Here is a 14,572-nt window from a genome sequence, read left to right on the forward strand (position 1 = left end):
GCGGCGGCGGCGGTTACTATGGCGGAGTCGACTGGAGCCTTCTCCTTCTTCCCTCTTGTTGTCCTCCTGCTCGTGGGCAGCGGCGGGTCCGGGCCTCGGGGGATCCAGGGTGAGTCCCGGGCCCACGGGGCGGGAGCCGGGATGGAGAGAGCCAGACGAGGGCGAGGCCTCGAGTCGCGGTCCCTGAGCTACAGCGCGCCCCCTCCCCACGCGCACAATATGGCCGGGCGGGGGGCCCCGGAGGAGTCGGGGTGACCCCCAGTCAGCTTCCCCTAACCTCCGAGGCGCGGCCGCCAAGCAGCTGCTGAGCCTACGGCAGGCCCCTGGGGACCTGAACCCCCTTCCAGGCGGAACTGGTTTAGGGGAGCTCTCCCAGCCTCACCATGCTCCATAGAGGAGGGTCTGGGTTTCCATCCCCAGGATTCGAAGAGCCATGATTTCGAAGAGCCTGTGTGCCCAGGGGTTGAGGGCTTTATTCCCTTCTCCAGATGCTCATGGGGGCATCTTTCCCCCCAGCAGTATTGTAGAGTTCGGGCGATCGGGTTTTTGGTACTCCGAGGTATCTTGACGTTGAGGGGCCTTTCGCATCTCAGATACAGGGGAGAGGGGTCGCGAACCTTTCCTTTAGGTCTAGCACCTAGGACGCCTTTTCCCTGCCTTCCCCTCCTCCCTAATATTGTGGGAAAGGGAGTCTCATTTCTCCGCTCAGTCCCTTGAGTTCAGGGGGTGTTAATCCCCTATCTGTAGTGTATATATATATATATATGCTCCATGGAAGCTATTTGAAGGAAGTGGAATGAAGAAACAGGCCCCTAAACCTTTTTTGGCTCTCGGTTTCAGTGTGTTCCCTAACCCTCTGAAATCTAGTTCCAGAACGGTTAATCTGACTCTAGATGTATTTGCTTTCCTTCTCCCCTCCCCCAACCCACCCCAGGGGGCCCATTCGGTTAATTACTTTGTGGATGCCTTTCAGGTGAAATCTTAGAACCCGTCCCCAGCCCCCAAGATTATTTAAAGATCCCACCACTGAACCCTGGTCCTTAGTATTTAATTTACCATCCCCATACAATCCCTCTTCCCAACATTCTCCTCCATTCACTCCCATACCCTCACACACCCCTTAACCTCCCAACCCCAAACGTCCTTTCATATCACCCTCAGCCTTCCTACGGTAGAAACGGGTACCTTTCTGCGTTGTTTATGCTTTGAAGGCTGAAGAGAGCAGATGAAACCCTAAAATATTTCATTTAAGAGAGTCGTCTCTGATGTGTTTTGGCATTGGTGTTTAAGATGAAGGTTATATTTGGCAATTTCTATTGAAGTGATATTGACCCACAGATGGATCTAGGAGATGGGGATTGTATTTTCTCCCAATGTGCAAAGGCTGCTGCTTTGACTTCTCAGCAGCCCCTCGCTTTCCAGCAATGGGTGATGGAGTGGCTCTCCTCTTCACAAAAAATAATACTCTCAAGTGGGTTCAGGCTTCCTTAGTAAACCTGACTTTGGAGTCTCAAAAACAAGTTCATTATCTCTGGCTTTGACACCCCCCCCCACCCCCCCGTGGTGTAGCCTGTGCAGTGGGGTCTTTGTTCACTTGCAGAATGCTTCTGCTCAGCACCTCGTGTGTGTTCTCGTTTGTGTTCTTTGGTCTCACTGCTCTGTGGCGTGGCTAACTATGTCTGCTGTGTGGTCTGATAAACACAGGGAAGGTGTATGAATGGACCCTGACATTGGTGATGAGAGAATGGTCTTAGTGAATAATGATGTTCACTGGGTGTTATTATGGACCATGTTTCTGGAATATGTAGCATAATGCTATATCTCTGGTGGAGTGGCAAGTAAGGAGACTTGAGTCTTTAGGTTTGTTATTTTATGTGTGTATGAATAAATCTTGAAATTTTCTTCCATAGCCATTTTTATCCTTATCTGTAATATATGCAAGATTTTTAACAACCACTTCCCTGCTGATTTGGTGTAGTGTCTGTGGGATTTTTCTTCTTGTGAGCCCAGTTAAAAATGTTTAATTGCTAATCCAACTGGTTCTGAATAGGCAGAGTTCATTTCTTGTAACTTTCCTAAAATGGGTGTTTGTTGGGGTGAGGGTGGGTGGGCACAATAGGGAGATAGTTTCTTTTTTTGGTAAATTGGAAATCAGATTGTGTGTCCAGCAAACATTCTCAAAGGCCTTTAAACTTCTTGGCCAGACACTGCAGTTTTTTCCGGGACACATCTAGTTGCCAATAGTGCATGCTACTGGAGACCACTGTTGCAAAAGGCTTAAAGTAAAACGTCAGTTCTGGGAAGATAGAGGCTGTGGGATAACAAGAAGTTGATTTTTTTTCCCCCCTCCTCTGTATTTCCTATATAGTGTGGGCTGGAGGAGTGGCAGAGCCAGGTAACTCTGATGCATGGTACTTGGACTTGATAATGAGAGCAGTAAGGGATAGGTGTTTCTATTAATTAATGAATTAACTGAGACTTAGTAAAAAAACAGTGATAAGGAGAATGAGTTTCAGGTTAGAAACAGCATCCCTTTCATCAGTATACTCTGTTTTCAGGCCTAGGCTTGGAATTGTAACATTAGTATTTTAAAATGTAAAATTAAATTAGTAGCACAAGAACATGACATTCGTATCTCAAGACAAAAGCATTAAGAGAAACATTTGATGTCCTGTTAGGAACCTTTTGAATTTCTCTGAACAAACTGAAAAATCACATCTCAGGCCAAGTCTTGTAATTGTGTTGAGTGGTTACAGATTTGAAGCACTGTGAAGTGAACTCTTGTAGAGAAAAAAGAATCGGTGATTACTTTTGTTAAAACATAGCTCCTGGAACAGATGTGATTAAAGCCTGTGAACATGGCTACTCTGGTTAAAGGTTAGAGCTCCTTGGCTGGAGGCTGCTTTACTGCTCCAGAATGTCACTCCCTTACAGATTGTCCTTGAACAAGTAGCATAACCTTTCAGTGACTCTGCCTCAGTTTTTCTCTGTCAAGTAAGGAAATGTTCCTCGCTGTTCTTAGTGGGACCTTTGCAAATCTGACTTACTGATAGCCTGTTGGCTGGGAGGTATTTTTAGACACTTTCTGACTCCAGTGAATAAGCAATGTTGGGTTACTTTTTATCTTGCAGGACAGAATAACAAACTCTGTGATTGATAGAGGCACCACATGTCACAATGTGGCTGATGAGTTATTTGTGAATTTTTGTTGACCCATTTCAGATTTCCTGTAGTTAATTTTGGTCTATGACAGGCCCTTACATCTGTAGACCTGGCAGTATACCTGTGCTAATCAAAGACAGTCTGGAGGGAGTGACCTGCTTTAGGTTTTATTGGTTTGGCAACGTTTTCGTTCTTACGCAACTCTGAGTATGTTTATGGCACTATGTAAATGTTACATAAGAACATGGAGGCTGAGAGGTGGCCAGAGTGGTGACTGTGAGCACAGGAAGGTTAGACTGAGGACTTCATCTGAAGGGACCTTGGGGATCTGTACTCAGTACAGGAGGAAACTGCATTTCATTTTCCTCCAGAAGCCTTTTTACAGGCGTGTGCCTTTCAGGTAGACAGCCGTGTTATAAATAGGGTTATTCTCCACCGGTGTGCTAATTGTAACCTTGCTCCCAAATATGAATCAGTAAACCGAGGAGATGGTGAGCCGTCCTGTGGAAGCTTGGAAGCTGCTTGTTGCATTTTGGAACCTGAGGGGAATTGCTTTGCAGCCTGTTCTCATAGTAACTCAGGAGGACAGAGTGTTTGAGGTGGGATGGGCTTCTCAGTTCATGGCTTCTTAGATATTCTTCAACTCCAAATGTTAGAGTACTGAAGTGGCTTTTGTTTTAATTTGTAAAATCTTTGTGGTTTACTTTGCTACTGAGTCTTGTTCAAAGCAACAGTGAACCCTAATTCTGGAAGCCTGCCTCTTTGTCTTCCTATGTTATTTGTCTTTTACAGTAGGAGTTGATGTAAAAGGGTCTTATCTCATTTTCCTCTCTGTATTCATAAAAAGAAAATCCTAGAATCTTCTTTCCTAGTAATCCTTCTGATTCTGGAAGTGCTGCAGGCACCCTGAGCCCATCAGTTCCGCCTGGAGGAGGAATGCCGAAACCTTCTAAGTCATCAGCTCCCCAGACCAGACAGTTTCCCTGAAGTCTAACGTGTGTTTCCCTCACTCTTCAGACACTGCCTCACAGTCTGGTTTGAATACCTGCACTGGGTGGTGGGGGAGGGTGTTGTTGTTAATTAATATTCTATCGATTGCTGTACCTAGCACATAGCTTGACCCAAGCTTGGGTTTCAGAGGCACCATTCTTTCCTGCTCATTTCTCCATCCTGGATTAATGGAGCACTAAGATTATTGACTATACCATGGACTGCTAAGAGAACGAACAGGTTCGTCCTGGAGAGGGTTAAACCAGGCTGTTCCTTGGAGGCAAGTATTCTGAAGTTTTGTCTGACATACTTGGGCAAGGAGGGACCAGTCCTTGGAGAGGGACATCATCCTTAGGGAGGGGGGGTGGGGGTAGGGGAACCGTGTAGGAGAGGAAGACCCTCAATGAGATGGATTGATTCAGTGACTAGGGTAATGGGGGTAGGTGTGTCAGAGACAGTAAGATTGGCACAGGATAGAGCAGGGCTTAGGGATGTTGAACATAGGGTCGCTATGAGTTGCAGGTCACTCAATGGCACGTAACAACAACAAGCAAAAAAGACTATTCTGGAGTGTTCCTTCTTTCCCTTATTGTGTAGTTAGGGGCTAGCTGTGAAATCTCACACACTCTTGTGTGCTCTGGGTTTCAGAGAAAGGCAACACCACTACAGGCACCTCTGGTATTTTTTGGTTTTCTTCTCTTTCCCCAGTGAGAAGCCTGCATTTGTCTTCCTAAATGTTTTGAAATTAAGGCATTGAATATAACTATCTTTCCATTTAAAGTATTGAATCACCACTAGCATTTCTATAGATTTCTTAAGTCTTTCAGTTGGTTATGGACCTGGAACTTTTGTTGGGGGACAGCTGGAGCAACCCCATGTGACAGAGTAGAATAACCCCCTAGTGTTTCCTAGGCTGTAATCTTTATGGAAGGAGCCTTGGTAGCATCATAGTTAAAGTGTTCTACTGCTAACCTGAAGGTAAGGGGTTTCTCCATCCTGAGAACTGTGAAGAAAATAAAATAGGACAATATATGCGATCAAGTGTGTCTGGAGCTACCATATCACACCTCTCTTGAGTTCATTGTTTTATCTGTAAGATAGAGCTGATTTAGTAGAATCATACAGTAGTTGTCACACAGTTAAAACTCTCATGTGGAATTCCAACGATCCCAAAAGGTTTCATGTATGGTAGAATCCCAGAATTTTAGTTTACACAACTCCTGTTCCCAACATCTCAAGGAATTAGAGAGCTGTATATGTCTATTGGGTGGCTATTTTTAATCTTTAGAAATCTGAAATTCTGTAACACATGTATTGAGTGCCTGCTATGTACCAAGCACACATACACTGTTGTCCTACCTGGAGTGCAGTAAACAAAAGGAGAGAAAAAATTCTGCCTTCATGCTGCTTACCTTTTGACCAGTTAGATGGACAGTAAGATATGAGGAGATTCGGCCTACTATCCTTCACCCTCTGGCCGTCAAGTTTCCTGATCTCTGCTGCATATACTCATTCTCCCGAAGTTTTTCCAACCCTAATCTAGGTACTGCTGTTCAGGGGTTTTAGGAGATTTATCAGAGTAGGTATAACCTAATCAAATGATCCCTGCCCTTTACAAGTAGAACATTTTCTCAGCTGATTACAGAAGAGGACGTCAGGCATATACACTGGCTTGGAAAAATGTAAACATCCATGTTGTAAACTGCCTGGGGGGCCAAGTGGCAGTGAACTGTGTGTGGTCAACCTCTGAGTCCTGAGTGGTCCCTGACTGACAGTTAGGAGGGAAATGAGGCCCTCTGTGCTGCAACTCTTAAGGAAGTAAATTTTCCCCCTCAACAACCATTGAGTGTGGGAAAGGAGTCAACCCCAGATAAGATGGGTGCCCCAGCTAACTCCTTGATTTCAACCTGGTGAGAGACCAAGTCTCAAGCCATGCTGAGTCTAGACTTGTGACCTGAAGTGTAAGATGGTAGATGTTTAAAAAATATGTGTGTGCACGCATGTGTGTGTATACAGGTAACCATATATATATATATACACACACACACATATAGATGAAATCAGCTGATGATATGAAGAGAAAGAAAACAAGTGCAAGGGGATAATGAACAATATTACAAGATCTGCATGAGGATACTTGAGGCATGAATGTAGAAAGAAGTCCTTTGACCACACATAACTTCCATCTATTGCATGAAACTTTTTTCTATATATTTGTCTTTGGAGGAGGAAGGAATTATAGATGCTTTGGAGGAAGATTGTTTTAGATGGTTGTGATGATTGAGATGAGGAATTTGTTAAGGAATATTTGTGGAGACCCTACCTTGCCCCAAGTTCTGATGTGTTGTCTTGGTGTATGAGTTCATATATATTGCATTCTGCACTAGATAAGACTAAGTCACATTAAATCAGTGGTCATTTTAAATGCCCAGGATGTTCCTAGCACCAAACTGACTATTGAGAGTGATACTGTCCTTGCCTTTCAGGAGTTTAAATACAGGCTGACTTTTGTGCCTACTGCTGCAGGAAGTATGAAGAGCTCAGACCCTTCACATTGACTGGAATAATAAAGTTGTAATAAAGGCATCTGATTTACTCAATGCTTACTCTATCCAGGCATTATGCTAAGCACTTGTGTTGTATCATTTATTGTTTACAGCTATTCTCTGGGCCTTCTTTTCTCTACTCTACAGATGAGAAAATTGGGATCTTGTGAACTTAAGCAGCATGTCTGAGGTCTAGCTGTCCCCAAAGCAAGTGTTTTAAAAGCTTCTGGTCTCTCTGCCTCCAGTCTCCTACCTGTCCTAGATTCTGCTACTGGATGTAGCCTTGGAAAATACACTTCCTCAATTTGATGGTCCCACTGCTTTTACGTGACCTATAAGATCATCTTAGCATGTCACAGTGATCAGCTTGATCTGGTGAGACTCTTCTTTCAGCCTGTTGCTGGAGCCCTAGCATGGCTGGGCATTGCACCCTATCCCAGTTCTCTTCCTAATGAGATCCAGCAACCTCCAGGGTGGATTACCATTGTCCTCTTGTGCTCCTCCAATCAGAGATTACCTCCTTTCTGTTTTTCTTCTTGATCTCTAGTCATATGGAGATTCATAGTGTTTTACTGTTTGTTTGATTGATCGATCCTCTCATTCTCCCACCCTCTACTCTCACAAAATTGATCCCAGGAATTAGCTTATCACTATTTTTTTAATTACTTTGACTTGTCACAAAGCCTTGTATATTTTAAGAACTTAATAGAAAATTAAATTCATTTCTTTTTCACTCCCCTTAGCAAAATCCAGGAGTAATAAATCCAGTTCTGTCTTACTCTAATTTTATCATCACCTATTTATGTAGTTTTTAGTCTAGTCACTCAGAATTGGTGTAAGTTACAGGTAACTCATAATCTCTTTTTCTAACTAACTTATCTCTCTTTATTCTACTATCTACACATTTTGTTCCTGCCAAATAAACTTGATCTCAACGTCATTTGTATTATTCTTACCCTTGGCTGATTTTTTCCTCCTTCATTGTCCCTGTTGCCTGAAGGAATCATTCCTAGCCCTCTTATCACTCAAAACTGTGACATATACTGTCTCTTTGCCACTCATCCATAATACAGTAAACAGGTCAGGAGGAAAAGACTTCAGGTACCAAAGATTCTCCTTTGCCAAGATGAGCCAGAAATATAGCTATTTAAATACAATAAGGAAAGAAAACAAAATGGTCTTAACATGTTTGTTATAAATTGTAAGTAAGAGAGAAATACCAAATTTTTTTTAGAAGACAGGCTAAATATGACAGTTGAGTGTGTTCATCGAGGCCCTGGGAACATTGAATATAGTGATTGAAACACTCATAATGATTCAGTACACTCTGGTTTTACCTTGACATTCTTCTGGGCAGCAGGTGGGCCCTTGCTAGATGTTTGGGTATTTACAGCCAGCCATAAATTAAGTTGCAATGATAGGATTCCTTAGCATAAACATCAAACGTCTCTTTTGAGTGGGAACAAAGCTTTCATTCTCTAGACCTGAGGCTTAAGGTTGAACTTGTTTAAACAGCTCTCTGGAGTTGGGTTTGTCTCCTAGTAGAATGTCAGAAACGCAGTTTGTAGAATAGATGTAGTGTGGAGCTGGCTTTTCAAACACCTTTCTCTTATGCAAACCCCGTTCAGAGACCTTTTCCCAGATCAGAATTAAATACCAAGCTTATCAAGTGTCCTATTGTTAAATCTGTTGGGGGATTTAAAAATTTTTTTTTTCCCTGCTAGAAATAGCTTCCTTTATTAAATCAGGTTTTGGGTTGGTTTTTTTTTTTTATTAAGTGCTTTTTACTCATAATTTGTTTTTGTTTTTAAAGATCCCAGAAACTATACTTGTAAAATTAGACTGTTATAGTCTTTTGAATACTTGAGAACTTTCTTTGCTCTTATTTTGTTTTCCAAAGTTGATAGTTAAAATTATGAAAAGTAAAAATGTAACCTGTTGTGTTTTTTTTTTCTCCATCCTAATTGCTTGACTCTTTACAGATTTGTCTACGTTGGCTCTTAGTTTAGTACCAAAACACCAAGGCTGCTGCAGCTGAGTCTTAGCTGTAATCTTTGTGGATGCAGGTTGCCAGGCCTTGCTGTGTGGTGCTGTTGATTTGGTTTGGTTAGTAACTATATACAAGTCATTTTCATCACACAGAGTTCTTGGTACAGTACTAAAACCCCTTCCTACTGAGTTGATTCTGACAGACTCTGGAGAACAGTGTAGAACTGCCCCATAGGCTGTACTCGTTACCAGAGCAGATTGCCAGATCTTTCTTCCATAGTAGGACTGGTGGGTTCAAACGGCCAACCTTTCTGTTAGTAGATGAGCACTCTAACTGCTTTGTCACTAGGACTCCCTTACAATGCTGCACTAGTTCCCACTTGTTAATTCCCCCACTCCCAGTACTTCTTTCCTCTGGGAAACCAGTCATTACCTTTATTTTGTGACAATACCAGATACCTTTCTCTTTTAACCTGATTTCACAATTTTCATAAACATGTTGGCAATTGTCTAGATCAGTAGCAGGGGTGATTTTTTTTTCCTTTTCCTCCTTTTTAAAAGACTGTTGTTGTTGTTGTTGTTGTTGTTAGGGGCCGTCAGGGCAAGTACAACTCATAGTGACTCAATGAACAGCCGACCTGAACTCTGCCCTATCCTGTACCATCCTCATCATCTCTGAAACACTGGGGCCCATAGCTGAAGTCACTGTGTCAGTCCATCTCATTGCCCGTTGCATTGAGAACTTCATCTCTTTCATTGACTCCATCTCTGCAAGCGTGATGTGCCTTCTAGGCAAGAGTAACCCCACCTAGGTGCATGTCTAAAGCATGAAAGAGGAAGCTCTGCCATCTTTGCCTAGAACCCTTTAAAAGTGAAAATGTAAGAATGTATATAAAACACATAAAAGCTGAGTGACTGGCGGTTCCCATGAGTTATTGACTAAGATTTGTCAGTGCTCTATATTTGCCATACCCTATGTTTGATATTGGTCAGACAGTTGTGAAGAAGTAGACACTAGCTCCCTCCTTGTTAAGTTCAGAGATCCCTGAAGTATCTGGAAAGAATAGGACTCCATGACGAATAATGTTTGAAGACACTGTCCTTACCCCTGAGGGTTTTTCCCTCAGCGTATGTGCTACTTTTCTGTTGGTGATTGAAATTACCCGTAGTGCTTTGCAAATTATGTTTGCATTAACAGTAACTCTTAGATATTCTTTTAATGTCAACATATGTGACCTAAATTACCCGTAGTGCTTTGCAAATTATTTTTGCATTAACAGTAACTCTTAGATATTCTTTTAATGTCAACATATGTGACGATAGTTGATAGTTTTATTGTTGTTGTTTTTTTTTAGTTAAGGTAAAATACATATCATGCACTTAACATTTTAAGGTGCTATAAGTACCTTAATCCTGTGCCCCCATCTATCTGTCTAGTTTCAGAACTTTTACGTCATCTTGAAAGGAAAACATGTACCCTTTAAGCACCCACTCTCCATTCCCCCCTTGCCAGTCCCTGGTAACCATGTTTCTGCCTCTGTGGACTTGCCTATTCTGGATATTTCCTGTAGAAGGGGTGACACAATATGCGACCTTGTGTACTTGGCTTCTTAAACTTAGCATCATATTTTCCAGGTCAATCCTTATTGTAAGATGTGCAGTACTTTGTCACTTGTGATGACTGAATACTGTATGGATATACCACCCTTTGTTTATCCATTTGTCAGTTGCTGGACTTAGGAATTTGTTTTCACCTTTTGGCTTCTATGAACAGTGCTGTTATGAATATCCCTATATTAGTATCTGTTGAATTTGTTTTTACTCCTTTCGGGTATGTACCTCAGAGATTTCCCACATTCAAGCTACATACATTCCGTGTTCAGTGATTAAAGGATGTTTGGCATTATTTTTTCTTATGTTGACTGACTTCCAATCTGGACTCTAGCACTAATACTCTTGCCTATCTGCGTTCCTCTACTGTTCATAGGGTTTTCAGAGGCCTGTTTTTTAAGAAGTGGGTGGCCAGTCCTGTTTCCTAGTCTGTCTGAATCTGGGAGTTTAGCTCTTTTAATCACAAATGCCCACCAGGTCTTAATTGGTTTAAACAAGAGGCTCCCAGCCCACAACTAATTTCTGGGCAGTGGAGAGTAAGGTATGGGTTATACCCAGCTCCACATCACCTAACATCTAAGCCTTGGAGTAGGATTTCTGTGTCAGATGGTAACTCTGTGTTTAATTTACTAAAGAACCATAATACTGTTTTCACAATAACTGCAACATTTGACAGTCCTGCCAGCAGTGTGTGAGGTTTCTAGTTTCTTCACATCCTTACCACCACTTGTTGTTTTCTGTTTTGCTTTTAGCAGTCATCTTAGTGGTTGTGGAGTGGTATCTCATTGTGGTTTTGATTGCGTTTTCCTCATGACTAAAGATGCTGAGCATCTTTTCATGTACTTTTTTGGTCATTTTTATCTCTTCTTTGAAGAAATGCCTATTCAAGTCATCTGCCCATTTAAAAAAATTCAGTGTTTTTTTTGTTCTTGAGTGTGCTTTAAAAAAAATCCCCTGACATAAGACCACTATCAGATGCATATTTTGCAGCTTCACTTTTCTAATATTCTTTGATTTAAAGAAATTGGATTATTTTTTAAAGTGCAAGCTAGTTTGTTATCTCTTTTGTTGTTTATGCTTTTGGCATCAGCTTGTCAAAGGAACTATTGCTAAATCTGAGAATAAGAAACTTTGCCTTTGTTTTCTTTTGAGAGTTTTAAATATAGGATTTAGCTTTTATATTTAGCACTCAGATCCATGTTAAGTCAGTTTTTGGATATTGTGTGTGAAGAATACCCAAACTTTGTTCCTTTGTATGTGAATATTTGATCCAGTATTATTTGCTGAAATGACTTCTCCTCTCTCCCTTGGTCCCAGATAATCTTAGCACACTTGTCAAAAACCAATTGACGTAGAAGTGTGGACATTTTTATCAGTGTTCACTTCAGTTGTATTGATCTACAATGTCTGACCTTATACTAGACTACTCAAAACCCTCATGCTCATTACCATCGAGTCACAGATGACCCTCCACTGGGTTTTCGGAGGCTGTAAATCACAAGGGAGAAGGGAGATTGCCCTTCTTTCTCTTGTGGAACCAGTGGTGGATTTGAAATCACCAGAGAGATGCTGTCTTTGTGCTAGCAGCACCAGTCTCTGCAGTCTGTGCTATCAGATTAGCTTAGCTTCATAGTAAGTTTCAATATTGTAAAGTCTTACAACTTGGTTCTTATTTTAAAGAATGTTTGGGATATTTGATGATGTTTCTTGCAATTTGATATAAATTTTAGGTTCAAAAATTTTTTACAACTTCCTATTTCATTTCTGCTTAAAATCCCTTAGAATTTGGATAAAGATCGTGTGGACTCCGTAGACCACTTTGGGTAAAGGCTGTATGCATGGCTTCTTAACCAGTTTACCCTTGAGCTGACTCTGCCTCATGGTGACCCCAGGTGTTAGAGTATAACTGAATTCCAGCAGAGTTGTCATGGCTATAGCCTTTCAGAAGCAGGTTGCTAGTGCTTTCTTCTGAGATGTTTTATAGATAATTTAATCTTATGATGGAGACTGGTGGCACAATGTGTTATCTGTTGGGCTGCTAACTGAAAAGTTACTTGAAAAGCAGTTCAAACCTGTCAGCTGCTCTGAGGGAGAAAGGTGAGCATTTGTAAAGAATTACAACCTTGGAATCCTGATGGAGGGTCTAGGAGTTGCAATGAGTTTGACTGGACTCAGGAACAGTGGGATTTGGGGCTTTTTAAAAAATCTTATGCTGATAGGTAATTTGGATTGTCCTCGACTTTTTCATTGCCAGATATATAATTACAAAAAAAATAGTTATAAATATAATTATACGTATGAAACCCTGGACAACTATATATCAGACATCTAACAGTAATTTTAAGGAAGCTTTCAAACTCTGTATTATATTTATGTGATGTTGGGGGAAAAGGGAACTAATAAGGAAACATGGAGTATTTTTGTAAGCAGAAAAAAGTTGAAGCCTGGTAAAAATAGTCACAGTAATTTAAGAAACATTTATAATGATTGGTCTTCCCTAACAGGTAGAATCTCCCAAAAATGAAACATTAAAATTGAAGATCTTATTAGCATGTGAAGAATTTTGGCTGTTTACCTTGATCTCACATACTTGGTGGGAGAAGGACTATTGGTGGATTTGGAGATATTGGCCTCCAGGTTCCCTTGGGAGGATGAGTTTGCATAGAAAGCTCAATACAAGGTGGAAACTTTACTAGATAAAGGCAATATCTCCGATTGCTGAGTGAGATCTTATCCTTATAGGATCACTGGACTAGTATTAGATATGAAACAAACTCCCTAATAACGAGATTGGCATACAATTAGGTCAGACAGTACTGATTGGAAGTTTCACATTGTTCAAACACAAATAAGATATGGTTTTGGTTAAAAGTCTATTCTTATAATAGGAGGTTTTAGTAGTACTAAAGAAATACATAAAACCTTACCCAGAATGCTGAATGAAATCTAGTAAAGAAAATAACAAGCAGTCTGGAAGAGAGAAGAGTCAGTCTTTCCTAGATTGTCTCAAAAGCCTATGTGCTGGACACAGATATACATATCCCCAAATTCTTTGACAGTAGACAAGTTGTAAATCTTAGATATCCTTTAGGGTGGAGGGAAGAGGGTCTTGAGGAGAGAGCACCCACCTTTTGCAGGGTTTGGTAAGTTAGAAAACTTCCCTCAAAACATAATTAAATACATACATACATACATACATAAATAAGAGCAAGGAATAATATGGCAGAAAGATAATGAGAATTAATGTGCCTTGTGAAGGAAATAGATAGCTTATGAATATTCGAGTACAAAAAGGAACGTGAATCAGATAATGCCTATAGGTCTATCTATTCTAAAAACCAAACCAAAGCAGGGAATCCCAGAACCCTTGATCGTGCTTATGCAAAACTTATACTTGGACCGGAAGACAGTTGTCAGAACAGAGCAAGGAAATATTGCATGGTTCAAAATCAGGAAGGGTGTACACCGGAGATGCTTCCTATCTCCATACCCTTCAGTCTATATGCAGAACAGATCATCCGGGAGGCTGGGTCTTAATGAGGAGAAATGTGACATCAGGGTTGGAGGAAGACTCATCAATAGTCTGTGTTATGCAGATGACACAACCTCACTTGCTGAAACCAAGAAGGGCCCAAGGCATTTGCTGCAGAAGGTGAAGGACTTCAGCCATGAATATAGATTGAAGCTCAACATCAAGAAAACAAAGATTCTCACCACTGGGCTGATTGGTAGCATCATGATAGATGGTGAAGACGTTGAAATTGTGTACAGCTTCAGTTTGTTTGGTCCTACAATCAAAACACTATTGTTACCAGCAGCCAGGAAATTAAAAGACAAATTGCATTGGGAAAGTCGGCTGTCAAGGACCTCTCCAGAGTACTGAAGAGCAACCATATCATTCTGGAGACTAAGATGTGCTTGATCCAGGTCTTTGCAGTTACTTGCTGTGCATCAGAAAGCTGGACGATGATAGAAGGAGAATTGATGCCTTTGAACTGTAGTGTAGGAGAAGAGTGTTGACTGCTAGAAGAACAAATAGGTTTGTCCTGGTGAAGGTAAAACCAGGCTGCTCCTTGGAGGCAAGGATTCTGAAGCTCTGACATATTTTGGGCATGTTGCAAGGAGGAACCAGTCCTTGAAGAGGGACATCGTGCTTGGGATGTTGGTGGGGCAGTGCAAGAGAAGAAGACCCTCAGTGAGATGGATTGACTCAGTGACTGGGGTAATGGGGTAGGTGTGTCAGAGACAATAATATTGGCTCAGGATAGAGTAGG

At 41.4% G+C, this 14,572-nt stretch overlaps 1 protein-coding gene across 2 annotated transcripts in view; it reads left to right on the plus strand.

Moving 5' to 3' along the window:
- Positions 1-6: 6 nt before the first annotated feature.
- The window catches only part of ACVR1B (activin A receptor, type IB), a 52,499-nt gene continuing 37,933 nt past the window's right edge, over positions 7-14,572 (plus strand). The window contains exon 1 of one of the 2 annotated variants that reach the window (XM_006883846.1): positions 7-109. In XM_006883846.1, the coding sequence (XP_006883908.1) occupies positions 19-109 (91 nt within the window). In that variant the 5' untranslated portion in view covers positions 7-18. The remainder of the gene's footprint in view (positions 110-14,572) is intronic. The other variant, XM_006883845.1, reaches the window with a different exon arrangement.

Source organism: Elephantulus edwardii, unplaced genomic scaffold (assembly GCF_000299155.1).
Source record: "Elephantulus edwardii isolate Elephantulus edwardi_28Jun2011 unplaced genomic scaffold, EleEdw1.0 scaffold00030, whole genome shotgun sequence".
In the NCBI taxonomy this organism is placed as follows: Eukaryota; Metazoa; Chordata; class Mammalia; order Macroscelidea; family Macroscelididae; genus Elephantulus; species Elephantulus edwardii.